Genomic DNA, 25,988 nt, shown 5'->3' with positions numbered 1-25,988 from the left:
GATTGGAAAAAATCAAATAAAATGCAGTTTTGTTAATGTTTTTATTTACTTAAATTTACATGTGAAATACGATCTCTAAAAATATGTTGAACGTGATAACGTCAGCTGACACGATCAAACCGCGAAGAAGTACGAAAATTGGTGTTCAATCTTCTTTTAGACAAAGAACATTTCAGAAGAAGTTAGAAAATGACAGAGGACATATCTATTAAATATATCGAGAAGAGAGTATGTTATTCAGCGCTTATGGCTGAGTAATGTCTGAATAAAAACATACTCTCCTCTCGATATTTTCAATAGATATATTTTTTGTGAAATGGGAAATTTGATGTAAAAAAAAACGCTTTTTTTTCTTTTTGAAATTTTAATAATTAATTTTCAAGGACTAACTAAGTACATGGAACATATTCTACACGAATGCCAACGTCTTTGGATCCAATTGAAAATGGAAATTTATCCATACCATTGCAGGCGGCAGCATATTCACCATTATGATTCATCACAACGATGCCGCCAAAGAATTTTGGATGAAATTCGCGTATACGTTCAATTGCCAATTGAGCGGCTTTCTTTGGTGTTTTGCCATTACGTAGATTTTCAATAGCCACAAATGAGGGTAAAAATCGCATCATCACATCACCATCGCCAGTCGCTGCAGCCGCACCAACACCATTCACCGCATATGCACCAGAGCCTAGTCATTCAAAATTGTCATTCATTAAAAAAAATATAATTGAAGAAGAAACCACTTTTTTTTACCTGGAATCGGCGAATCTCCAACACGTCTAAGAAAAAAAGGATGATTAACCTTCAATTAATAATAATGTGAAATATTCGTAAATTTACCCGGGAATTTTAAAACGTGCCCCATTGGTCGATGTCCCTGCTGCAATATTACCATCCGAATCGATTGCAATCATGCCAATTGTATCATGATTTTGGCTATTAAATTCATTGTTACCCATATTACCATAAACACTGTTCGCCATAGTTGGTTCATATGGGCCACAGAATCTCGTCGAATCCGGCTGTACATTCTGAAAATATTTTTTTCCAAATAAAAAAATTCATAAATTTTTTGTAATTTGAAAAAAAAAAAAAATTGTAAATTGCGAACCGTCCAAAAATTCGGTTGACATCGATTTGATTTCCATTGTTTCCACATATCGTTTGACTGTTGTGTGGTTAATGATTCATTTTTGAAGCCCATCTGTACGGCAAATTCGGTTGCACCATCACCGACTAGAAATGTATGTTGCGTATTTTCTAGGACATGCCGTGCAACGCCAATAGCATTTTTTATATTTCGCATCGATCCAACGGCACCAATGTTCATTGTTTTCCTACCGAATAATATTGCTTCGTTATTATTAATAATTCAAAAGTTCGAAACATGGAACTCACCCATCTATTATTAAGGCGTCGAGTGCAACGTCTGATTTTTCATCGGGACTACCACCAAAACCAACCGTTCCATCACATTGTTCCCGTTCGCAAATTGCACAACCGTCCACTATCGCATCGATTGCAGTTCGATCAGTCTTTTGTATTATTTCCCATGCTGAAATTTAAACGAAGCAAAAAAAATTTGTTTTTTTTTTCTTTATAAAATTGATTTGAATGGATCACATTTAAGCCAATTGAGTTATAATATTTTTTTTTTCAAATATCATATCTCAGATCGTTATCTGTTTACCCTTTGCGGTAGCCGATGAAAATCCCCATGTATTAATAACAATCGGATATTTATTGCATTCGGCAGAAAAAATCAAATTTAAAGTGACTAAAAGTGAAATAAACTTCATTTGAATGAAGTTGAAAAAAAGAATTGAACTATGTTGGCTGGCGATGAATTAAAAGGGGAGTTGTTCTATTTATTTTGTTGAATCAATTGTTTATATGGTTGAATAGCAATGACCTGATACCAGCAAAGAACATTAAATTCGTTGGCACAACTGATGGTCATTTTCGAAATTGACAGTTCGAATTCGAAACAATACAAACCAAAGTGTCAATTTCACGTAAACGTGAAACACCATCAAAATCAAAACATTGTCGATTTTCAATTTTATATTGAAACATTTTTTGTTTTTAGATAAAACCGACGGGACAACGAAATAAAAGTTTTTAAAAAGTTTGGTAAATGAAAAGAAAAAAGGAAAAGTTCACAAAAAATACATGAAAACTAAGGTAATGAACATTTTGAAATAGACACAATACAACGTGCTCAATGAAAATCACGATTTACTGAAATAAACCATATTTTTTGTTGTTTATTTTCCAGAAACATGACACCACCACCATCGATGCCAATCAATTATTATGAAGTATTAAATTGTCATCCATCCGATTCAATTGAGGAGATAAAAAAATCCTACCAAAACTTGGTATTGAAACATCATCCCGACAAACAGAATGCATCCGGCAATCAAAACATTGAGCAATTCTATCGAATCGATGAAGCATGGAAAATGTTAAGAGTGCCCGAACAACGGAAAAAATACGATGCTGAAATGAAACAGCGTAAATTTGACGCAGAACCGATAGTTCATGCAAAGGTCTATCGACAAGATTTTAATTTCGATTCAGAATCACAGAATTTTATTTATCCATGTCGATGTGGTAGTTTCTTTGTTCTGCCAGACGATTGCATTGAATCGGTCAACTGTGATAGTAGCGTAATAAATTCATCCGATGACTCAAAATCAAATGGATGCAATGAAAACAATGACGACGATGAAATTTACATTGAATGTGACGAATGTTCATTTGTCGTGCAATTGCTTAGCAATTCAACACGTAGCCGATAATATTGGATAAACGATAAATTATTATTGTATAAAATGCACGTAAAAATCTATTTTAGTGTACATATATAAAATTTTTATAAATAAATAAATAAAATAAAAGAAACACATCTTTGTTATATGTACAAGAAAGACATCTTGACTGCAATATTGATTTACATTGAGCGCCATCTGTTGACACATTAGACTACATATTATTGTCAAAAAAATACAATGTTTGTAATCAACCCAAAAAAAAACATACACACAAAACAAAAGCCAAACTTGTGGTTCAATAACAATTGTTAAAACCAGTAAAAAAATTGGTGTTTAAATGTAAATTCGTAATTTTAATAAAATCGTAGTAGCACTTAAAGCAGTCAGGAATTTACCGTGTACAATTAAAAAAAAACCATCTTCATGGATGTGATTTTGTGTGAATTGAAAAGATGCTATGTTCAATGGCATCCAAATGATTGATAAAATGCCATTTGCTACATTTTGACCTTTTGTTCCCTTGATTATTTTCCTCGTCGTCCAAATTATTATATTACTTTTTCATATGGCTGCATCTAAGGTTATGTATTCAGAAGGTTATAAGTATTGGTGGGCTTACAAGAAAAATAATACGATGTGAGTTCAAACCCATTTATGATGCTTAAATATCCAAAATGAATCATTTTCGTTTCGTTTACAGTTACTATCGATGTTCGCGTTATAAAACATCATGTCCGGGCCGATGTGCACGTGCTGTGGAAGACACAAGGATTCGAATTTGTCGTGAGCACAACCATGAACCCGAACCAGATCGTATTCTTGTGGATAAATTTCGAAAAGTGTTAACCCATCGTGCGGCTACCGAAACAAAAGAATTGCCAACAATTTACTGGGAGGAAGCAAGTCAACGACATTCCGATGCCGCTCTACTTTATACATTCAGTGCGGCCGAGTCGGCAATGCGAAAAGCACGACGTTACAAACAATTACCACAAGCACCGCATAGTGTTCAAGATTTTGACAATATCTTGAGTAATACGAATATATTTCGCATACACAGTGGATCACGACGGGATCCATTTTATCAAACAACTCTTACACTCAACGATGACAGTGTGTGCGTCATTTTTATGCATATGAAAACCATCGAAACGATTGGCCACATCGAAGAGATTCACATCAATGATTCCATGAACACTGATCCAGACATTCAGCTCACACATCACTTGCTCATCGTTCATGCGGTGAAAAATTATTACGTACGTTTGCTGGATTTTTTCTTTTAAATTAGATTTCGTTCTTAATTGAAATGGTTTTCTTTCTTTTATAGCATATTCCAATTTTGTATGCAATATCAGCGATTAAAACACAAGCAATTTATGCAGTTATCTTTGCTTATATTCGAGAGAATCTATCGGCATATATAACACCAAATACAATTATGAGTGATTTTGATCCAGAAACCCAGCTGGCACTTGCATACACATTTCCGGATGCTTCAATAAAAGGTTTCTGGTTTTATTACACCGATGCCATTTTAAAGTATATGAAATGCATACGATTGCATTGGGACAAAAGTCGAAGTAATACATCAAGTTGTTTGCGAATGTTAATGGTGCTACCATTATTACCAGCTGAATATATGGCTCCCGGTTTACAAGCGATTCGAAAATGGGCACAAGAAAAATCGGCAATGAATCAATCGATTGAAAAATTATGCACATTCATCGAACACGATTGGTTGCGGTCGGTTGGTGCTGATAAAATGTCGATATTTGGTTTACCGCACGGTGTCTATAATTATGTACAACATTTCAACAATGAATTTCGACGATCATTGCTCAGTTCACAGCAACAACAATCGATTTGGCATATCTTGGGTAAATGGGTCAAATCTATAAACTTTTTATATAATATAATAAAAAAAATGTTCGTTATTTTTACAGAATGTATAACTCATTTGGCAACGAGAACGTATATGAAATGTAATAAACAGAAAAATGTGAATATAAAAACGCCGAATAAACATCAGAAGATGCTCGAGACTATTATTAAAAATGCAACACAAATGTGGTGCGCCGATCCAATTCATTTACGAAATCCATTACAATTTCTTCAGTTGAGCAGCCATTGCATTAACGATGCCTATATGGAAGCATCTCAAGTGCATTTTACAACATTTTCGGAAAAATCGCATACAGATGACCGACATTTTAGTGTGATAAAATCGAACTCGAATCGAAAAAATAAATCGACCCCGATAAAAGATACGCAAAAGAATTACATAGGCGATGAATCCGAATATACGAGCACTGAAATAATTGGTGATGCTCAGTCAGAACAAATTTTATCAAGATCATCTACGGTGGAAATTGTTAACAGAAGTGAACCACCACCGTTGGCATTTTTCCCGAAAAGTCGAGGCACTGCACATAAACCAATCATATTTTCAGCAACTGAACCACCACCACTTGTTCCTATTGCACGCAATTTTGCATGAAATGATAAACAATAAAAAGAATTTATCTCATCGATTTTTGAAGTACAAATTCATTTGAAATACTCAATTCGATGTGAAAATTCATCAGGTATTTTAAGTAATTGTTTCTTGTGCATTCAATTTCAATTTTTTAATAAAATAAACTCGAAACGTATCGAAGAAAGTTTGTTTTGATCTGAACAAAAACAAAAAGAGTAAACACTGTTTGTGGTTGTTGTAAGTTATTTTTTCACAATAAATACGCTATTGTTTCATTGATATTTGAAAAATCATAAATAACAGTAAGAAAAATCAGTAAATTCAAGATACGTCGAGAAATATAGATGATATGTTTTGTATAAATCCAAAATGTTGACACTGTGGTGTCTAAAAATTTATATTGATTTCGTTGTGTGCATATTTTACATCTCAGTACTGATTTTAAAACAATAAAATTAAATAGCATTTTTTTTTGCAATGCAGCGTATGTCAGTTGTTAATTTTCCTGAATTTATCAGTTTAGCTCATTGATTGGTTTATTCTTTTTATATTTTTGTTTTGCCAAAAAAATTGTTTGAATGAACATAATTAATCAGAAAATTTTTGACATAGTAGATATTCATTGAAAAACCCTGAAGAAGAATCACAAATGATTCGAAACGTCGGTATATTCTAATAAAATATCAACTCAAACCAGACCGAATTGGCTTTCATTTACTAATATCAATAAAATTAAATGTTAGATGCGTTCGAAATTCAAGCAGAGTTCTGTTCAAGGATTTTCGGCACTGAAATATTGAACAAAAATATAATAATACACCGTCAAAAACTAGTTGCCTTTATTTATTTCAAAATAAAAATTGTCGACCAGGGGAAAGGTATGGATGATCACAAACGGTCTCACCACCATTAAAACCCGCAGTTTTTTTACAAATACAAAAAAGATAGTAACATGATTCGGTTTATTGTGGAAATCGTAATGTGGTGTCTGCAAGATTCTTTTCGATCCACATTTCCACCCGACTAATTATTTCATCTGTGTATTCCTTTGGCCACCCTTTTAATGTTGATTTACCACTTCGGATGAATGAATTGTCCGTTTTACTTAGGTTTTGTTGATTAACCGCTGTATTTTTTCGGAAATTTTCAATATTTAAATGTTCGGCCAATTTCTGAACTTGTTCTTCAGTTATGGTTTTTTTGCCGATGAATTTTGCCACCTTTTGAATGGCCAATGGCAGATCCTGAAAAAAGTACAAACATGAAATGTAGACTAGAGAATTTGGCACAAAAATCCCTAGCAAATCGAAAGAATTTCTTGCTACGAAAACCCTTCGGAAAAAAGGCTAATTTCACAAATCCAATCCCGCGGACCCCTGGTCAGAAGCTATGAATCAAATGATAATAAACTTACTTTAGTTACATCCTCATAATACAAGAACAAGACATTTGGTTCATTACGACGTGCATAGCCTTCTTTGATATGTGACCAGTATGGTGACCAATTCACTATAAATACAGAATTTTCTTAGCATTAATCGACGATTAATGAAAATAAATAAAAGACAATAACGCTATTCAGATGTTGCGAATACATAAGCGCTGAGCAGACAGCAAAAAAAGTCTTTGTAATAAAATAAAAACTCACCCAAATCCTTTTCAAAATAGTCCCAAAATTGTTTGAAATCAACACTGTTCCGCATTGTTCTATGTAAACGGTGGAAATAATAAAAAGAGACAATGACATCTTTTGGATTTCGCGCCATATAAATAACTTTGGCTTTTTTCTTCATAACACTTGGTGGCATCAATGAAAATGGTAAATGTGTTTTGATGAAACGTTTCGTTTTAATATTTGAAATATGCTCATAGCCTGGACCGCCAATCATTTTCAATAGTTTTTCTGCAAACTTCTTTGAGTCCTCATCTTCACGTCCGGCTATGGTATCATGGATTAAAACACAAAATCTAAAAAAAAGAAAAAAACAAGATAAATCATTCGTAAAAATTATAACTGTTGAGTTCGGATTAGTAATCACACTAATCCATTAATAGGAACAGAGTTCTTCATGAACCTACTCATAGAATGGAAATCGTTCATCAAGGGATTTATTCTGTGCAGTTGTGTAATCGAAATCATTTGCAATCAACCAAACCAGTTCTTGCATTAATGTTGTTCCAGATCGTGGAAAGGATGCGACCCAAATATCATCCGGTCGTGATTGGAGATTATATAAACCCTCCGCATGCTTTTTAAACGTTTGGGGGAAAATATATTTGCTTGGGCCAACTTGAACAAATCCAGCCTTTGGTCCTGTGAAATCTTTCAATAATTGCTGGTTCACATCTGGATCGACTGCTGTGATATTGTATGGAAACGTGGATTTGCTAATAAAGACAATTAGAGATAATTCGTTTTTATTATTTTTTGTCTGAATATCGAATTATTTAAGAAACATTTATAAAACGTACGTTTCTCTAGTAGTATTTGGTGCTGTGGATCTTGATGTTGATGGATTATTCCTTGACGAATGAAAATATTATTTATTATGATTTAATCATTTTATTAAAAAAAAAGAATTTACCCTCCACTAAAAATGTAAAAAAGAAATGGTTTTTTGATTAGTATTAAAATTAAAAGTTTTATATTATGATTAGTAAAGTTACCTGGCGATTGTAATTGCTGCTGCAGCAATCAAAATGATGCCAAGAGAATTTTTCATGTTGATTCCCTGTAAATGTATCAAACTTTAACTGGAAACTGATGGCTATCAATGAGTTTTGTACTCTTTTTATAGGCAAGAATATTTGAAAAACGATATTCCAGCATGACAAAAACTTATTTCAGTTCAAATTTCTGTTTTTTTTTTTTACTTTTCCGCACACCCACTGTGTATTGCAATCACCCCAAAATGTTGAAATCGCTAAAAATTGTTTTTCTACGTATTTTGGGTTTATAGAAGCACAGAGCAACCATTTTTTGGCCATGTTAATGTGAGGATGTGGTACACTGTACGCACAAAATCAATAGGTGCGAGGAATAGGGTGGTATTGTTTTTGAGCGATTTTCGTTCATCGGTGTATCCATGGTATGCCCGTAAGGGGTATGGTATGCAAAAATCTGTTAACTCGATAAAACTTTCCCCAGAGACGTTAGCTAAAGTTTGAAATGAGTGTTGGGGGGTTTTTTTGGCACGAGAAAATGAAATCTGGCGTTTGTTTTGAAATATATTCAATTTTTGACACAGTTTCTTTGAAAAAATCACAACAAATTGGAAGCCATACATGTATGATACTTTAATGACGTGAAACTTTGCACATGCTTTTTTTTACTCATAAAAATAATATTCTAAAAGTTTGAAGAAATTTCAATACAAATTTTTTAGCCAAAAATCGAAAATTTTATATGGGAGGTACCCTTATTTTTAAATTAAAGTTCTCTAGAAAGTTCTTCAAACTCTCAGAATGTTATTTTTTTTGTGAAAAAAATGGTCTTTGCAAAGTTTCACGTCATTGCGATATCATGCAGTCATTGCATCCATACAAAAATGCACATTTTTGGTGATTTTACCTTTCCACACACACACACATAGCTTCTGAGCAGGGGTCCGAAAAGATTTGGGAATTACCGCTTTACAAATTGAGAGAAATATTCTTTCGATTTGCTTGTGATTTTGGCGAAAAAAGTGAAGACCCAAGGGTTTTTTGGGGAAGAGAAAAATCTAGGGTTTTTTGAGCCAAATGCTCCGAGACAACCCCTCCCCCCACCTAGGAAGGAAGAAATCAAATAATGCATTTTTGAATTTGTGAAAGACCAAATAGAAAAAGTAAAAACTTCACTCTCATTTAGGCCTACCAGCACGGGGAAATTGTAACGCTTTTACAATGTATTTAAATGGAAGGCTTATGCCTATATGGGACCTAAATGTGAATACGATATGCATACAATACTACAATGTATTTTATATGGAAGAGTGATTGTAGGCATACAAGTATACATAAAATAAATCAAAAATTGGTCATTGGGGTTACCCCTTTAGATTTTGAAATTACCACCCTTGGATCGTCAACTTCAGAAGCTATGCACACACGTCAATAGCGTCTTTTAATATATTAATTGGCCAGTATACGTTCAATATCTTTCGGGAAATAAATATTCGATCGGCAAAGGAAGAAATTTGAAAACAGTGCGGAAAAGTTAGACTTACGAAAGTTCCTTTTTATTTTGCAAAAATAAAATTCCAAAATTTACAGGCTTAAACAAGAAATTCCGTACTTTAAAAACAGGTACGATACGATGGTGTAAATGTAAAAGATAACGTTATTTAGTAGAAAACACTTGTTTGTATTATAAATATTTATTGTCACAGTACAATTGCTTCGACGCTTAATGCGTTAACTTCAGTAGAATTTCAAATTGTTTTTAATTAATAAGTTGTTTTTCATCAATCGAAACAATTTGAAAAACAGCTTTTCATTGTAGATATAAATAAAATTAAAAACCTCTGACGAGGTGAAGAGCCAAAATGACGAAACCAAAATGTGAAATACAAAATTTCTGACATCAATTTTGTAACGAAAATAAATGATAGATAATTTTTCTGTGTTCTGTGAATAAAAACTTAATATACATTTGAACATTCAAAACGTTGCAGAAATGCCTCTCTTTTTACAGTCAGTAAACAGTACACAATTTTTTTTTGAAAATTACTGAGAGAATTGAGGTGCAGAAATCTAGCAATAACAAAAAAAAAATGCATACGACCAAAAGAAAAGGACCCGCTAAAAAGAAAGAAAAAAACTCAAGCAAATATTTATTTGTATCAGAATAAGAAGTTTAATTATTTTATTCAAAACTTATTTATCTGATCAGAAGAAAGATGATGTATTTGTTTTTTATATTATTCTCGAAATCGTATTTTCGAATATACTGCCAAAATATTAGACGGAAACCTTACAAAATAATTGTCAGGTTTGTGTTTCGTGTGCGTTCGTTCATATACGCGAAAGAAAAATAATATATTTTGCGCCACATATTTTTTCTCAAAACGTATCAAATGGAATATATGCAAAGTCACACAATGCGAAGGCATATGTTTGTGCTATCTGTGTGATTTTGAGAAAGAAATATGTGGCGCAATGTATGTTTCTCTCTCATGCAATTTAAATAACATGTAAAGTCGCAGGAGTTTATCAGCATCCTGAGCAGTAAAATGCTGTCGAGCAGTAAATATACAATTGTCGATTACTGTTTATTATTCTCCACAAAAAAGTGTTTTTTTGTACAATTTTACGAAATAATTTATAAAAAATAATTAATCGAAACCTCTTTTGTAACAATGAAAGTGGCATGTATAATTGTTTTAATGTGTGTGTGTCTAAAAGTGCGTGCACAGCATTCTGATGTGAACAAACAACTATTTCTTGCTCTTCTAAATGGTAATTTTGAACTTTTATAAAATAAGTATGTAAATTATATTTCCATTATCTAGAGTTTTTCACTATTAGAAAGCAAAAATATTTTTTAACGATCCCGAACGTATTTCCACGCATTTTTTGTATGAAACATCGATTTTTGTTAAAAGATTTTGTGACTAATGTTTCACAAATGAATAAACGGTGATGTCATACAGCCTGGAGACATCGTTTCTTATCAATCCAAATGATAGATCTTATATGTGCAAAAGAACAAGTGAGTGAGAGAAATGAAAATAGAGCAAGTGCCGTTGCGTTAAATATCCAGCAGTGAAATAAACCGGCTTGATATTTCTCATACAAACCAATTTCGTAACGGTATTTTATCAAGAAAACGACTAAGTAAAGTTTTCACGACAATTCAGATTTATTTTTAAGTGGTTGAATTTATTCGCCAAAACATATTGCCAATTGAAAAAGTTGGAATCAAAGCTCCAAGCGAGAATGAACTTCGAAATTATATTTTAAGATATTTGATCTCGCATTCTCATCAGTGTATCTCGTGATCGCATGAAAATTCATAAAAATTTTGATATTTTGTTTACACTTAATCACTGGTCATTTCAATTCATTTATGAACATAACATATGAATCATAAACATTGGCACAAACTGAGACATTTATTAGAGCGCAATAACAAACACAAAAATGTTAACCAACGCACTTAGTGCATTTATCGGTACCTCGAGACTACTGTCAAACTCAATCCGACGTAATACATTCATTCGCGATGGCGTACAAAGTGGATTTACGAAAGTCTGTCGCAAACTGCTTTGGACAGCTAAGTACAAACGAAATTCTCTAGGGGTTTTTATCTCAATCAAAACACTGTGAATATTGCGTATATTTTGCGTATATTCACTGCGAATATTCGCAAAATACGTACATTCAATGCATTATTCGTGAAATATGCATAGTATATGTACCATCGAATAATATATATTCGCGAACAGATAAATTCCCCAAGGAAATTCTGCATGTGTCTAAAGATGATCCAATCTGTCTTCGAACCATGTATCGTGTTTTATTGACTTAGTGTGAAGATGAGGATTCTAGAGAATGCAAAAAGTACGGTCGTATTCCCAATTTAAATGCTCAAACCCTTCAAAATTTTCATCAAGTACCGAAAACCGGGTTGGTCAAGCAAAAATTCATTTTTGGTGATTCTTATGGTTACAACACATCCAAATCTGAACCAAAATAATAGATTTAGACACGATCATTAAGAATCAGCAAAATAAGCTACGAAAAAATTCCAAATAGTGGCGAATATTGGATGTTTACTTCATCTCATAGCATGTTGCACTGAAAAATTCATCATTTTGGACAGTGACACATTCATCGCCAAATCAAACCACGAATCAAGTGCAAGTGGTTTCTTTTGCATTGATTATGTTAGGGCACTACTATATAAGGCTAAAGACGTCGACAAACCAAACTTTGATAAAGGGGTGTTTGTATGGTAGGATCTTCTTAGGAAGGTATTTTAGAGCCATTATTCGAAAATTTAGTGCTGAAATGTAAGGTTAAACCTCCATTACTTGCTCCATTAAAAACCAATTATTGTTGAAATCGATAGGATTCGTTGAGAACTATCTGATTAAGGACAAAATTGTGTTTTGCAAGCAGAAAAATACACAATAATGGCTCACTTCTTAAAAAATGGCATTTCCATGAAAAAAGGACCATCTTTTAAACTTCACAAAAAGACACCAAATTAATTATTTCTAGTCTGTTTTTGGATGTATGTTATAGACGAAGGTCCAAAATACTTGAAACGAGTAACAATTGGTTGGATGGATTGAGAGAAAGTTGAAAGAAATCGACATATTGGTCGTCCAGAGCATGATTTTGAAGGTTCAACGCATACTGAGAAAAATTGAAGACAAAGGTCCATTAAGTGTAAAGTGAATGTGCTATTCGATAGCCTATGAATAAAGGTTTATACCAATAAAAAAGAACTTATTAATGTGTGTTTGTTGTTCAAATGGCGAAAGTCTCAATTTGTGCCAATGTTTATGATGCATATGGTACATGAGCACAGACACTGTAAGCTCGGAAAATCTCCATCTCGTCGACAGAAATTTTTTAAGATCTACACCGCCGTCCTAGGGGACGGAAACCATTAGCTAGTTTTTTATATTTCAAGTAAAACTTTTGAAAGAGACTATTGAAAGAAACAAGTACTTTATGCACGATTTTGTGTTAAAAAAAAATAATTAAACTAATTTTTGCTATTATAAGGGTATAATTATTCAAAACACATAAAAATATCTATGAACAACAAAACGTCAAAATACTTCATTGTGTCAGTACAATCATTTGATTGTCATTTGACAGAACAAAAAACTAGAAAACTAGCAATTTCATAAAGGAATATTAGCATTATTAGATTATTCAAGCAATAAGCTAGTAAATTAGCTATAAACTAGAAAAACTAGCATTGGTTCCTCTCTCCTTGCTGCCGTCAGAAAGTTTAGGTATGATTAACGATATTCATACAAAGTGCCGTTTTTCACATGTGTCGCAGATCATGAATGAGCCATTTCCGATAGAGAGTCTATTCAGACGAAGACAATAACTGTCCGAAATGACCATAGCTTCTGAAGTTGATGATCCAAGGGAGGTGATTTCGAATTTCCCTTCCTAGGGGGGGTGTCTCAGAGCATTTGGCTCAAAAACACTAGCAAATTGAAAGATTTCTCTGCGCCAACAAAAACCCTAGCAAAATTTAATATTTTCTCCCACTTCAGAAAAGGTCTTCACTTTTTCTCGCCAAAATCACTAGCAAATCGAAAGAATATTTCTCTCAATTTTTTAAAGCGGTAATTCCCAAATCTTTACTCCGGGGGGAGGTCATCCAACCCCTCGGACCCCTGCTCAGAAGCTATGGAAATGACTCCTTCATAGTTTTTTTGGTATTCAATATTGCAATCACCTGAAAAATGTTTTTTTTTTATATGAAAGAATGGATTTTTCTGAGTATCTGCGCTTTCAATCAATAACATTTTATTATGGAATCACTTCTGAGAGTTGATGTCTTCAGATGAAATGTAGTCGACACTATGATTTACATTTTGTCTGAATAGACCATCTATCGGAAATGACTCCTTCCTGGTCCGCGACACGTGTGAAAAACAGTCATTTGTATGAAAATTTTTAATCGTACCCAAACTTTCTGGCGGCAGTGTATAAAAAAAAAGTTTTTGGAAGTAAAGAAATTTGTGTCTTCTTTTCTCTTCAATTGAACTCCTTTCAACTTTCTTTTATTGCTTTCCAGGTTATAAATAAACGCCGAATAATGCAGAAAAAGAAGAAGATAAACAAACGCCGCTTCACTACGCTGTAAAATATATCGAGGATGTGGCTGAACTACTTATCAATCATGGGGCTAACGTTAGTGCAGAAGATACAAATAATCAAACGCCGCTACATGTAGCTGCATATTATGGTAATACAATCTATGAAGAGTAAAACTATGAATTCCTTTTATTGTTTGATTCTTTGTATTCCAGGTCATAAAGTGGTCGAACTTCTTATCAATCATGGGGCCAATGTTAGTGCAAGGGATATAGATAATGAAACGGCTCTCCATTTAGCTGTAAAAAGATGTAATAGTCTAAACACAATAGAAAATTTAGCAGCGACTCTGCATTGAAAACGGATGTTTTACACCGAAATAGATAAAGTGTCCAACCATGCTGTTATTTAAGTAGAATGTGCGGATTAGTATATAGTTTAGGACACTTTATCTATTTCGGCGTAAAAACGCAATTTCCGATGGGGTGCTGCTATACCTTCTCCCTGCCAAGATTACTTATTATGAATTAAATGAAGGCAGCTAGTTTTTGGCGGTGAATTATTATTTTTAATATTATCTTTTCTGTCAAGCTTATGACAGTGCAGACAGATATTATGTAGTCCAAACTCTCATCAATCAAGGTGCTGATGTTAATACTATAAATAACAGAAAATGGACGCCGCTACACGAAGCTGTAGAGAGTGGTAAGTCGTATAATATAGTCTAACTACAGTATATGAATTCTTTTTAATGTTTGATTCCTTGCTTTCTAGGTGAGAGGGATTTGGCTGAACTTCTTCTCAATCATGGTGCTAGTGTTAATGCAGAAACTATTTATAAAAATACGCCGCTACATTTAGCTGCTGATTGGGGTAATAGTGCAAACTTACGAGTCTAACTAAAGTATATAATATTTGATTTTTTGATTTTCAGGTAATATGGATATTGTCAAGCTTCTCATCAATCATGGGGCTAATCTTAATGCAAAAGATAGAGAAAATAGGACTCCCCTCGTTCGTGCTCGTGAAATGGGTATAGTCGAAACAATCAATTCGCACTTTGAATTCATTTTAATGATTGATTCTTTGATTTCCAGGTGAGAAGGAAGTGTTCCAATTTCTGCTCCCTCTCACGCTAGAAGCTTCGGATGCCGTGAGAATATCACCATTTTTTGGTAAACGTATTCTGTATTCAATCATACTAATATACACAATAGCGCTTATAAACAACAGTGAACATACACATAAAATAAATCAATGTTTTACATGAATTTTATTTGAGTTCCATTTTTGGATGTTCCAAAATTTTGATAAATCTTGTTGAACTTTTTTATTTGAAAATTCGTCTGTTTCGAAAACCGGTTGGACCCCTCAACATTTCCAATTTTTCTGGGATAGTCTAGTGAATAGGCTTTGATTTATGTTTTTGCATAAAAAAATTGTTTATTTATCTTTATTCCAAATTGATGAAATCATGAAAAATAACTAAAACTTTTTATGTATATAAAATTCCATGTAGCATTCCATAGTTTGATTCTTTTTTCTTGAATAATGTGCATTTATCAATTGTTGAGATTATTTTAAATCTTAATTCAAATTAAAAATTAAAATATGGTTGATGAAAATTGGTGAGTTGATATCGATCACAGCACTATAATGACGGTTAAAATGTAATGATTATTATATTTCAAATGATGGCACCGAGGCCGAATGTCACGAGAATTATCCAATGGCTCAAATAATCCAAATTACTCCAACGTTCATGAACAGTTTTTATTGATGCTCCAATTTCGGGTTTATCAACGAAACCGTCCAATAAAATGCCCAAATAGGCCAAATGTAACATTCCCAATACGCGAAAGCTGAGATTAAATCCAATGACCAATACGTTCCGATTATTATGACGATGTGTACAATCGGTACACGAATTGGCCAAGACACATGCATCAAAAATGTCGGCCACCTTATGGCGAATGGTGTGCTCTGCATATGTAGCAAAGCCGAGTGTTAACAGTACAGCCGATAATTGAATATTTACTCCATGAAGTAGTGATGATATAATGTACGTAAGTATGACTGCTTTGAAACGTCCATGCGGTATCAATTGCAAGAAAACGTCTGAAAAAAAAAACAGATTTAAATAATTGTCTCAAACATAAATGAAAGCAGAACACTTACAGGTCTTCAGCCAATAGTGCATTGAGAGATTCCATGAAACGACAACATCGACCAAAGATCGTGGCAATTCGATGAGCCATGGCCTCGTAATTGAGTAGCCCAAAAATCGATTTTGCTTCTGGCGTGTTGTACCCAAACCGGCCATCAACATTGTACAGTGCGACAGAAAACAGACGAAATAGTGACTACATCGAAATGATAATGCTCCTTTATAAGCGCCACCCCAGCTAAACGAATGGTAAAAATTGTATTTATTTAATAAAAGTTTAATAATGAAATGACTTCGAGCCTCTTACGCCGAATGAAAATCTGGAACATATGCATCGATGAAACAGTTTGAAGCTAGTAAGAAAAATATGGCTATCACTCCATTCAAAATTACTTGAAATATCCAAGTGTATGACTGATGAGAGATAAATAAAATAATGGTAAATTTTAAAACGTAAAGACTAGTTAAAAATTGTCATTCAAAATAACTTACCCATTTGGAACGATTGAAAATATTCAAATAATCGTTATAGGCACACCATGGGCCCATTATCACATTTCCAGGGCATAGAATATAGCCCCAAAATTCCAAGAAATTCGGCGAATATCTTATCAACTTTCGATCAATGTCAAAACCAATAGAAATTATCTTCACCGCAGCAATCATTTGGGTGCCACGCATTCTATGCCACGTTAAAACTGCCGTATCCAATATTTCACTATGGTTTTTAAGAAGAAACTGTTAAATTTTATCGCAAATCTTTATGGAATCAATCATACAAACCCCGAAATTAAAACGGCCAAACAAAATATTGTCAAGATTATGCCATACTTCTTTTGTTTCACAAACGGAATGGACAACAACACAATGTACTCAACTAATGTAAAGATCAAACTGTATGAAAAGTCTACGCCAAGTGTTGTATATGATAATGATAAACCACAAATTATTGATGAAATGTGCTGAAGAGGCTGTGGTATGTGAACTATAAAAAAAAATTCGATTACAATTATTTGTTATTGTGATTTTTTTTTTAATTAAATAAAACTTGCAAGTTTGTGTTGTTATTCGAAATGCAATATTCCAAAATATAAATGGCAAACAATATTTTAAAATTTGTTCTATTGATGGCCATGCACAGGTCGCCCACACTTCAGCTGTTGACGGTTCGTACATCTCATAATCAGGTATATTATCGATTCTTTGATCTACGTGATCCACCTCGTAATAATCCATTTTTGGTTGTTGTTGTTTCTTTTTCGATTTTTATACGTATTTTGATATAAAAAAAACACAAATTCACTAAAACAAATTTATTAAAATGTGAATGACTGGAGATGAGAGTTTACCGGCTATGATACTAGCGTCTTACAAAAAAAAATCCTCTTAACAGCTGTTTTGACATTTGTGCTTTGAGGCTGTTTGGAAAGAGTGGGGAGATCAATGCATGTGTGTAAAACAAAGATGAACATCATTATGTATCACATATATGTACGTATGTAGAAAAAAAACTCCGAAAAACATATGAAGATAAAATACCAGTCGAAAATTGTACTTCGCATACTTAGTGAGATGAGACAAAATGTAACGATCTGGTACAATTTGAAGATGCGGAAAAATTATATAAATCCATCCAAATTTGAAGAATTCTTATATTTTGCGGAAATTTTTGTATAAAAAAAACAAAGTCTATTTTAAAATTATCAATTACTTGTTGAATATTTAATAAATGAATAATTTGTTGTAACCGAATTTGTTTTGACCAAAACAAATAACGTAATGCATTTTATTTGGAAGTCCATTTTCATGGCACATGCGCCTAATAGATCCCGTCGCAATGAAATTTTTGTTTTATTTTTTAGATTCGTGCAATTTCGCGAAATGTTCCGCTGATAATATGTGCATAAGAGCCATACTTTTTTTATGATTTATATCGAATCTCAGTGAACGAGATCTTAAAACGATTATGGACAAAATATAAACGTCTTTCTGCATGAATTCAAAATTCAAAGTAATGTTCCAATTACACATACATCTAGACATACATTCTTTTATTTGTGTGCATTTTCACTCAAATTCTTTGTGTCCCAATACAACTAACGACATTTTTTTTTCGGTTGATATTGTGCGGTAATTAGTTTGAAAAAAAGAGATTTTTCCATTTTTAAAAATGTTTCCTAAATTTTAAAAAAGTGTTAGATTTTTCATTACCCTTTTTTTTAAAACATGATAACCGTTTGGTTACTTAACGTCGAAATCTCGTGAAGTATCAAGTGGGTGACATTTCTCATTCCATATTTTTGACATTTCTCATTCGATATCTGTCAAACTCAATATTAAGCATGTTGTAAATAAATTCTTCGTTGTGAAATTCAAACCTATACCATGTTTATTATTCTGACTATTTAAGTGAAATCATTGGGAGATAAGCATAAGAATTAAAGACTAAATTATGTATTTAAATAAACAAAATAATAGATAAAAGATGTCATTGTTCCAATCGTATTTCAACAAATTGAAAATCGGCCTCAGTCGATATTCACACACTATCATCCGTTCATATCGTTTTGAATCCCGAAAAGAAGTAATAAAATACAGTCAAAATAATTACATTAGAAAAATATTACGTAAAACCGATGGATGTATTTTGTACAATCCACAAAACACGGAATATCGGCTTTCACCCAAACAATTCACAGTTCTAGCGGAAAATAAAACGATCGTTGATCTAATGCAAGCTGCACGAGTTATAAACATTGAACATAAATATGATACACGGTTTGCACACCAATTACTAGGTCCACTAAATAATCAATGTTTTGAACAATATAAAACGTGGTCTATCGATGAGCAGTTATTTGCATTGGATTTATGGAATGTCATAAGTTTTGGATGGGATTTTCCATTTATGGAAGAAATGATTAGTGATTTTTTCCGTCGTTTTCTTGATCTCAAAAAGGCGCATGCATTACAAGTAATATCGTATGTGACCGGATCAAAGCGAAATTTAATTCCTGCAGAAGTGCCGGCCGTGACTGAAAGACTGCATAAAAATATGGATGAATTAACATTTGATGAAGTGTCGATTAATTGTTTAGCATTATTTAAAGGCAATGTTGATCGCATAGACACCAATTTAGTGAAGGGGGTTTTTAATTATTTAATGAACACATTTGATCTGCGAAAACAAGAAGAATTGGCAGTGGCTGGAATTTTAAAGGCAATTCGAAAGTTTTCAACCATCGATCATGTCGCGGAATTGCACAATTTGCAAGATAAACTAGTGCCATTTGCTAAGGAGGCCGAGTATATTACTCTGACGCATATCATTCAATTAGGCGTTAAACAGTGCGTTTTCAACACATCTCTTATCAGAGTGATTACCGAGAGATTTTCCAAAAAAATTCAATCGCTGCGAATCAAAGAGATTGAACGTGCTTTGCTTGTAATTTCAACACGAAATTGCCGAAGTGAAGATTCATTTGAAATTAAGTTTTGTGATGCAGCACAAAATCACTTACTCAAATCACTCTTTGCGCGTTCTTCGGCGGATATTTCATATTTGGAATCGAATTTACAGTGTATTTTATATTTGGCAATATTTGGCATTGTCGATGAAAAGCTAATTAACTGGGCACTCGACACAAAAACAATAACAAGTACGGCTGACAAAAAAATTGAACGTCAACTCTTGCTAATTGACTCTTATGCGAAGATTAATTTAGCCAATACGTATAGTGGCAATAAATTATCTGTAACTGAATGCGCTCAAATGATGACAAAATTTGGTGGTTCTAGTACAAAGTTAACCGATGACATAAGTCATGTGCTACAGACAAGTGGAGTGAACTGCATATCAATCCGACCAATTCCTCACATTCGATATCCATATGTGGTTTTTGGCTATAATAAACGATTGAAGATATCGACAAATGTTCTCAATGTACATTCACATGGACGTATTTTAGAAGCAAAGAGTTTATTTGAAAATGATTCAGATGTCGAAGCAGTCGCAATTCTACCATGTTTGCAAAGAAAAGACATTGACCAAAAAAATAATCAATTTTATGGACTTTTCCAACTGAAAATAGATCAAATGAAATTGCTTGGATTTAAGACGATTCCGATAATCACCGAAAATTGGGAAAATTGCAAAACCGAATCGCACAAATATAAACTATTGGCATCTGAGATACGCAACAACGGCATATTCTTACCTAACATTGATATCATGGCATTTAAAATTGAATTTGAAAATAACAAGTTTTAAAATTTATACAAATTTTAGGTTTAATGTACAATCGATGCTACGCTGCGATATAAACAATACACTTATCAATTCGCTATCATTATTTGCTGATGAAGACGAAGATTTACGATTTTTTACGAAAACAAAAAAGTCATTTTGAATGTGATTCAGTTGAATTATTAATAAAGCAATTTGTACAGTTTGGAAAACATAATGTGTTATTATTTGGCAAAATTCACCCCAGTTGGGTTTAGTGGGTATCATCCGACAGACTCAATTTTTGATGTTTTTTTGGTACAATACATTGACCGATTCGCGACAAATGTTGTTATTCACCTTCTTCTAATAGTGTCTGGTTTATCTGGTGGTTTCGTGGAGACGAACTACTCCATAAAAAAGTTCAAGAAAATTAGTCAAGCTTTACGATATTAGCTTCCATATTTTTCTGATATAATTTATTTCCATAATAAAAATCAAAAAAATTAGTCAAGCTATGTTCAGCGACTAAACTGAATCGGAATACGGAATTTCGCTGATTTTCTTTTCCAAATTTGAAAACAGTGACTGTGACTCATTGACTCGTTGCTTTGACCTTTTCAATTTTTTTGTTGAATTTTGCTGAACCGATCAAATCGATGGCGGCTTGCTTTTTTGGCCGATGACATCTTATTTGATGTATTCAGATTATTTTGGATCTTCGATTTCAAAAACGGTGTATTTTGTAAGTGTCTCAATGACTTTGCTTCCATTTCCCATGAAGCACGTGTTTTTAATTTTGTAGTTGATAGAACCGGATCGCTCGTGCGAGCTGCCGTCCGCTGTGATGAAACTTTGTTAACACTGATATAACCTATTAAATTTTCTATAATATGTCCAAATAATGTATTGGAAAACAATTTATGAATTTAACGTTCATGTTGTTGAGTACACACTTTACTTAACATTTGAATTTTTATTTAATAATTGTCATTTCATTGGAATGAAGTGTCAAACTTATTATTCAGAAAAATATAACGACAAAAATACCCCTATTTTTCTTACTTTTATCGTGTTCTACGCAAAATTTCCCATAAGATAGGCCAGTTTAAACATCCCAAAAAAAAAAAAAATTCGACGACATGAGGCCCATCGGTTGGTCGTTGGATCGATTTTTTCACACATGGCCCAATATTCTGCGATTTTTTCGAAAATTATTTCAACTTCTTCCATATTTTTTGTTTGCTTCGTGTTGCTCAAATCTTTCTCTACAAAAAAAAATAAAATGTCTTACATCCGTAAGATGAACTTTTCCGCACTGTGATCCACGACATGAAAGAAAACTAAATCTGACATTAGTTTTAGATAAAAATAATTTTCGAAGCACTTTTCTTACAAAAACTACTAAAGATAGGAATTTTTGTATCGGAGCCATGCCTATATGATATCGTAATCATGTGAAAATTTGCAGAGGTTATTTTTTTCACAAAAAGTTAACATTCTGAAAGTTTGAAGAAATTTCAATGCATATTAAGGGTACTTCCCATACAAAATTTTGTTTTAGAGCGAAAAATCCAAAATATTGTTCGGGAGGTGCTCCTAATATTCGTTGAAATGTCTTCAAACTCTCGGAATAGTATTTATGTGTGATAAAAATAACCTGTGCAAAGTTTCAGCTCACTACGATATCATACAGGCATGGCTTCCATACAAAAATCCAAATTTTTTGAATTTTTTGTATGAAAAGTGTTTCGAAAGTTGATTGTATCGCAAAACTAACGTCATATTCGGTTTTCTCGTACCCAAAAACCCCCCAATACATATTTTTGAGTGTTTAAGTATACATTAAATATCACTTTTGGAAGAAAAATTGAATTTTTCCCATGGATGGACATGGGCATCACACCAGACATGACACTTCACTCTGTCAACCAAAGTCGGTCAAAATCTAATGGTTTCTATTCCTCGGCACCCCCAATCATCCTGTGAAGTCAGATTTTGAATTACTTTTCTTGTTTGAAAGTTATCGTGTTAACAAATTTTTGCGTACAGCGTACAGCGTACAGCGTACCACGCACATACATTCGGACATCGAAAAAACGCTAGATTCGTGTTCCCTGGCCCCAAAAACAACCAGAAAACACATTTTTTATGGGTGTTAATTTTTCGACCGATTCCAATACTTTACCTTACACACTAGGTGTGTGCGGAAAAGTAATAGCTTTTGAATAATTTCAATTTGATTTCGGCCGGCCTGGGGTCGATTCTTTGGCCGCCAAGCAGATTTTTCTCCTTTTAGTACGGCTATTCGCAATTTTTTCAAAAATTATTTCAACTGTTTGTGGGTTTCTTGCTTCTATCATATTGTTAGAGTCCATCCCTACAAAATAAAATAGTTTTTAGAACATTTCATTTTGATTCGAGCCGGTTCGAGGCCGATTTGTTGGCCATAAAGTCGATTTGAGTCTGTCTCTACTCTCTACAAGGTAAGTTAATTTTCAATTTTTTTTGATTACTTTTTGCTTTTTTATGGTGATATGCTGGTTTCAGTTGAATCTAAATTCAACTTACTCAGCCCGCCCGCTACGTCAAAGCCTATCACCGTTGGGTGGGTTGCCACACAGGCACTATTTCTTAATTTTTTTATTTTTCAATTTAAATTTATCGCCATCCCAAAAACGATAAACTTAAATTGAAATGTCTAAAAAAAACTAAGAAATAGTAGCTGTGTGGCAAGTGACCTTATGGGTCATTTACACGCCTCCTGAGGTGTTGTTCAATGTGGCTACCACCCTTTTCGACAGTGAGTCGCAAACGCTTCTCAACTCCTTCCGTACAAGCCTTTAATATTTGTTCAGCAGGTATCCTAGCACATTCGTCCCGAATTCGTTGTTTCATTGCTTCGGCATTGGGAGGCATAGCCAAATTAATTTTATCTTTGAGCTAACCCCAAAGATAAAAATCAAGTGGCGTTAGGTCTGGTGATCACGCTGGCCAAAGTGGAAATATCGAATAATAAAACTCAAAGTACAAGTTCCTTATTGACTACAAAAAATCGAAAATAACAGACAAACAAATATTTGCAAAACAAAACTAGTTTATTGTTATTAGAAAATCGAATGCATTTCGAACGACAACTGAGCGTTCATCTTCAGCGCAACGCTAACATACACTAAACAGAAAGAATCAAAGTGATAAAACAAAATTATACATAATATAGTGATAACAACAAAAGAATTCAAACATTAAAAGAAGAAAGAGATAGAAGAAACGAATTATAACAAAGCAAAGAGAGGCGATGCAATGTTACCTTGCATCGAAGTCTCGGCATGGAAATATCGAAGTCTCGGCATAGGCATGCCGATCCACGAGGATAATGCGATCACCAAACATCCTCCCAAGCCGACGCTTTACGAGACGCGTACCATGTGCTGGAAACCCCAAAGGGTTTTTTGAAATTTTAAAATTTTTCTAACGAGCCTATTAAATGCGTCATCCTGTATATAAATAGTATGTTCAAATGTGTCTATTCCTATATCATCCATTATTTGGTCTATTTCATTCATTCCGTTTTCATTATGTTTTTCGCCAGATACAGTGCATCCAGGGTACATATCTTTAAACAAATGGCTATACACAGTTGCACTGTCTACTTCATTTTCTCTGGGTTCAAATCCCTCTTCAAAGATAGTTTCTGGATGTCGATCCTATATACAAATTTAAAAGTATCACAGTAATTATCACAGTTATGAGTATCACCTAGTATGAGTGCCCCTGCATTTTGATTTCTCAAGTATATCTCACTTTTATTGTTTAAATCCATATGATTCCCACGAGTTATGAACAGTAGTTATAAGTTAAAAAAAAGATCTGGTGAATTTCTAGATAAAATCATTCATCTTTATAACATCTGTGCTCTACTTCGACAAAACCTAATGACATGTCCAGCGTTCCTCCACATGAATTCCACCACATAGAGTCCAAATATGATAATTGGTCCTGGACCTGGACCAATGGTCCAAACGATAGTTACAAACTGTTCAATCGAAAAACACACTAAAAAATGCCAAAAAATTGTCGATTTTGTATGGGAGCTATGCCTGTATGATATCGTAATGATGTGAAACTTTGTACAAGTTACTTTTATCACTAAAAAATAACATTCTAAAAGTTTGAAGAAATTCCAACACCATTTATGGGTATCTCTCATATAAAAACTTCGTTTTTGAGCCAAGAATCGAAAATTTTGTATGAGACGTACCCTTATTTTTGATTGAAATTTTTGCATGTTTTTTTTGTGTAAAAAATAGTCTGTGCAAAGTTTCACGTCCTTGGGATACATCGAAGCCGTGGTCTATTATAGGAATTCCCATATAAATTTTGTGACCGAAATCGCTGACGCGCTCCCTGATTGCATTAAATCAAACTAATCTGTTCCAAATGTTTTGTGTTGCATCTAACAGATGGCGCTCGCATATTCACAATAACAAAAATCCATTTAAAAAGTCTAATAAGTAGAGAAAAATAATTTAAAAAAGTAACAATCAATAAATTTTAAAACGTTTTTTAATGGAAATTATTTTTCTTTGTAATTTTTTGAGATTTACTTATCTCAATATTGAAAAATATTTAATTAGACAAATAAAATGGTTAACATAACCCTAGACATAACCTCACCTTTTTGTCACAATGATAACAAGTTGATTGCTAAAAAAATCTACAAACACCAGAAAATATTTACAAAATAAATGTAAATAATATATTTGCTAAATATATTTTTAAATTTTAATTTAAGTGAACATTAATACCATTTTCATTTTTGTGGGATTGGAATTCAAAATATTCGAAAATAACTAAATCAAAAGTGTGCAACATAGCCTCACTTTCAATTACGCAATTTATTAGACGTCTAATACAAATAGAAACATAACACTTTGCGACAGATTAATTTACTTTAATGTTATGAGGGTGCGCTTCAGTAGATTCGGAAACAGAAGAGTAAATAAATTAATAGCATATTTTTTTTAAAGCTGTAAAACACTGTACAGAGTAATTTATATTTGTTATACACCTTAATGATTTCACAAATTCGTTACTTCTTTCAATGTTTTTCAAGAATAAAAACTAAATTATTTGCTTCAAAAACGCCATTAGAACAATTGCCCAATTGAAAGTGAGGCTATGTTGCACACTTTTTGATTTAGTTATTTTCGAATATTTTGAATTCAAATCCCACAAAATTGAAAATGATATTAATGTTCACTTAAATTAATATTTAAAAATATATTTACATTTATTTTGTAAATATTTTCTGGTGTTTTGTAGATTTTTTGAACTTGATATCATTGTGACAAAAAAGTGAGGTTATGTTAACCATTTTATTTTTCTAATTTAATATTTTTCAATATTGAGAAAAGTAAATCTCACAAAATTACAAAGAAAAATAATTTCCATTAAAAAACGTTTTGAAATTTATTTATTGTTACATTTTCAAATTATTTTTCTGTACTTTTTAGACTTTTTAAATGGATTTTTGTTATTGTGAATATGCGAGCGCCA

At 33.0% G+C, this 25,988-nt stretch overlaps 6 protein-coding genes across 7 annotated transcripts; 3 read left to right on the top strand and 3 right to left on the bottom strand.

The window, feature by feature from the left end:
* Positions 1 to 382: 382 nt before the first annotated feature.
* Positions 383 to 1,984, bottom strand: LOC116342826 (N(4)-(Beta-N-acetylglucosaminyl)-L-asparaginase). Its single transcript, XM_031770590.1, has 6 exons — positions 1,697 to 1,984; positions 1,405 to 1,561; positions 1,118 to 1,343; positions 847 to 1,037; positions 760 to 785; positions 383 to 694 (listed from the first exon to the last, which is right to left on the bottom strand). Exons 1-6 carry the CDS (start codon positions 1,803 to 1,805, stop codon positions 390 to 392), a joined length of 1,014 nt encoding a protein of 337 aa, XP_031626450.1. The 5' UTR covers positions 1,806 to 1,984; the 3' UTR covers positions 383 to 389.
* Positions 1,985 to 1,996: 12 nt separating this feature from the next.
* On the top strand, positions 1,997 to 2,848 carry LOC116342834 (dnaJ homolog subfamily C member 24-like). Its single transcript, XM_031770603.1, has 2 exons — positions 1,997 to 2,190; positions 2,285 to 2,848. The coding sequence occupies exon 2, from the start codon at positions 2,289 to 2,291 to the stop codon at positions 2,808 to 2,810; it is 522 nt and encodes a 173-aa protein (XP_031626463.1). The 5' UTR covers positions 1,997 to 2,190; positions 2,285 to 2,288; the 3' UTR covers positions 2,811 to 2,848.
* Positions 2,849 to 3,045: 197 nt separating this feature from the next.
* LOC116343963 lies at positions 3,046 to 5,391 on the top strand. The gene is made up of 4 exons (XM_031772304.1): positions 3,046 to 3,419; positions 3,484 to 4,042; positions 4,114 to 4,663; positions 4,730 to 5,391. The coding sequence occupies exons 1-4, from the start codon at positions 3,349 to 3,351 to the stop codon at positions 5,281 to 5,283; spliced, it is 1,734 nt and encodes a 577-aa protein (XP_031628164.1). The 5' UTR covers positions 3,046 to 3,348; the 3' UTR covers positions 5,284 to 5,391.
* A 686-nt stretch (positions 5,392 to 6,077) lies between these two features.
* Positions 6,078 to 8,056, bottom strand: LOC116343462 (sulfotransferase 1 family member D1-like). The gene is made up of 7 exons (XM_031771513.1): positions 7,930 to 8,056; positions 7,848 to 7,853; positions 7,735 to 7,785; positions 7,342 to 7,650; positions 6,911 to 7,230; positions 6,677 to 6,771; positions 6,078 to 6,506 (listed from the first exon to the last, which is right to left on the bottom strand). Exons 1-7 carry the CDS (start codon positions 7,983 to 7,985, stop codon positions 6,225 to 6,227), a joined length of 1,119 nt encoding a protein of 372 aa, XP_031627373.1. The 5' UTR covers positions 7,986 to 8,056; the 3' UTR covers positions 6,078 to 6,224.
* Positions 8,057 to 11,780: 3,724 nt separating this feature from the next.
* On the top strand, positions 11,781 to 15,307 carry LOC116348277 (serine/threonine-protein phosphatase 6 regulatory ankyrin repeat subunit B-like). Its single transcript, XM_031779211.1, has 7 exons — positions 11,781 to 11,805; positions 14,045 to 14,188; positions 14,253 to 14,348; positions 14,629 to 14,742; positions 14,812 to 14,910; positions 14,972 to 15,070; positions 15,135 to 15,307. The coding sequence occupies exons 1-7, from the start codon at positions 11,781 to 11,783 to the stop codon at positions 15,305 to 15,307; spliced, it is 750 nt and encodes a 249-aa protein (XP_031635071.1).
* A 251-nt stretch (positions 15,308 to 15,558) lies between these two features.
* On the bottom strand, positions 15,559 to 17,664 carry LOC116345220 (protein-serine O-palmitoleoyltransferase porcupine). 2 transcript variants are annotated; one of them, XM_031774429.1, is made up of 7 exons: positions 17,554 to 17,643; positions 17,257 to 17,458; positions 16,988 to 17,189; positions 16,697 to 16,922; positions 16,512 to 16,618; positions 16,216 to 16,442; positions 15,559 to 16,155 (listed from the first exon to the last, which is right to left on the bottom strand). In XM_031774429.1, exons 2-7 carry the CDS (start codon positions 17,438 to 17,440, stop codon positions 15,725 to 15,727), a joined length of 1,377 nt encoding a protein of 458 aa, XP_031630289.1. In that variant the 5' UTR covers positions 17,441 to 17,458; positions 17,554 to 17,643; the 3' UTR covers positions 15,559 to 15,724. The 2 variants fall into 2 exon arrangements, with proteins under 2 accessions (XP_031630289.1, XP_031630279.1); XM_031774419.1 differs by having other exon boundaries at positions 17,257 to 17,664.
* Positions 17,665 to 25,988: the final 8,324 nt, after the last annotated feature.

Source organism: Contarinia nasturtii, unplaced genomic scaffold (genome assembly GCF_009176525.2).
Source record: "Contarinia nasturtii isolate CC-2019 unplaced genomic scaffold, AAFC_CNas_1.1 Cnas_scaffold_129, whole genome shotgun sequence".
Taxonomy (NCBI): Eukaryota; Metazoa; Arthropoda; class Insecta; order Diptera; family Cecidomyiidae; genus Contarinia; species Contarinia nasturtii.
This window is presented reverse-complemented; position numbering and strand designations above follow the sequence as displayed.

What these genes read in the sequence shown, in the direction of transcription:
- LOC116342826 (XM_031770590.1), bottom strand. Translation starts at nt 1,805, where the DNA reads ATGAAGTTTATTTCACTTTTAGTCACTTTAAATTTGATTTTTTCTGCC. An exon ending in GACGCCTTAATAATAGATGG is followed by an intron (nt 1,344 to 1,404) that starts GTGAGTTCCATG and finishes ATTATTCGGTAG; the next exon opens with GAAAACAATGAACATTGGTG. An exon ending in GCACGTTTTAAAATTCCCGG is followed by an intron (nt 786 to 846) that starts GTAAATTTACGA and finishes TTTTTTTCTTAG; the next exon opens with ACGTGTTGGAGATTCGCCGA.
- LOC116342834 (XM_031770603.1), top strand. Translation starts at nt 2,289, where the DNA reads ATGACACCACCACCATCGATGCCAATCAATTATTATGAAGTATTAAAT.
- LOC116343963 (XM_031772304.1), top strand. Translation starts at nt 3,349, where the DNA reads ATGGCTGCATCTAAGGTTATGTATTCAGAAGGTTATAAGTATTGGTGG. An exon ending in ATGCGGTGAAAAATTATTAC is followed by an intron (nt 4,043 to 4,113) that starts GTACGTTTGCTG and finishes TTTCTTTTATAG; the next exon opens with CATATTCCAATTTTGTATGC. An exon ending in ATCGATTTGGCATATCTTGG is followed by an intron (nt 4,664 to 4,729) that starts GTAAATGGGTCA and finishes TTATTTTTACAG; the next exon opens with AATGTATAACTCATTTGGCA.
- LOC116343462 (XM_031771513.1), bottom strand. Translation starts at nt 7,985, where the DNA reads ATGAAAAATTCTCTTGGCATCATTTTGATTGCTGCAGCAGCAATTACA. An exon ending in CCAAATACTACTAGAGAAAC is followed by an intron (nt 7,651 to 7,734) that starts GTACGTTTTATA and finishes TGTCTTTATTAG; the next exon opens with CAAATCCACGTTTCCATACA. An exon ending in GAACGATTTCCATTCTATGA is followed by an intron (nt 7,231 to 7,341) that starts GTAGGTTCATGA and finishes TCTTTTTTTTAG; the next exon opens with ATTTTGTGTTTTAATCCATG.
- LOC116348277 (XM_031779211.1), top strand. Translation starts at nt 11,781, where the DNA reads ATGAGGATTCTAGAGAATGCAAAAA. An exon ending in CCATTTAGCTGTAAAAAGAT is followed by an intron (nt 14,349 to 14,628) that starts GTAATAGTCTAA and finishes TTTTCTGTCAAG; the next exon opens with CTTATGACAGTGCAGACAGA. An exon ending in ACACGAAGCTGTAGAGAGTG is followed by an intron (nt 14,743 to 14,811) that starts GTAAGTCGTATA and finishes CTTGCTTTCTAG; the next exon opens with GTGAGAGGGATTTGGCTGAA.
- LOC116345220 (XM_031774419.1), bottom strand. Translation starts at nt 17,440, where the DNA reads ATGGATTATTACGAGGTGGATCACGTAGATCAAAGAATCGATAATATA. An exon ending in TTGGCCGTTTTAATTTCGGG is followed by an intron (nt 16,923 to 16,987) that starts GTTTGTATGATT and finishes TAAAAACCATAG; the next exon opens with TGAAATATTGGATACGGCAG. An exon ending in TTTTCAATCGTTCCAAATGG is followed by an intron (nt 16,619 to 16,696) that starts GTAAGTTATTTT and finishes ATCTCTCATCAG; the next exon opens with TCATACACTTGGATATTTCA.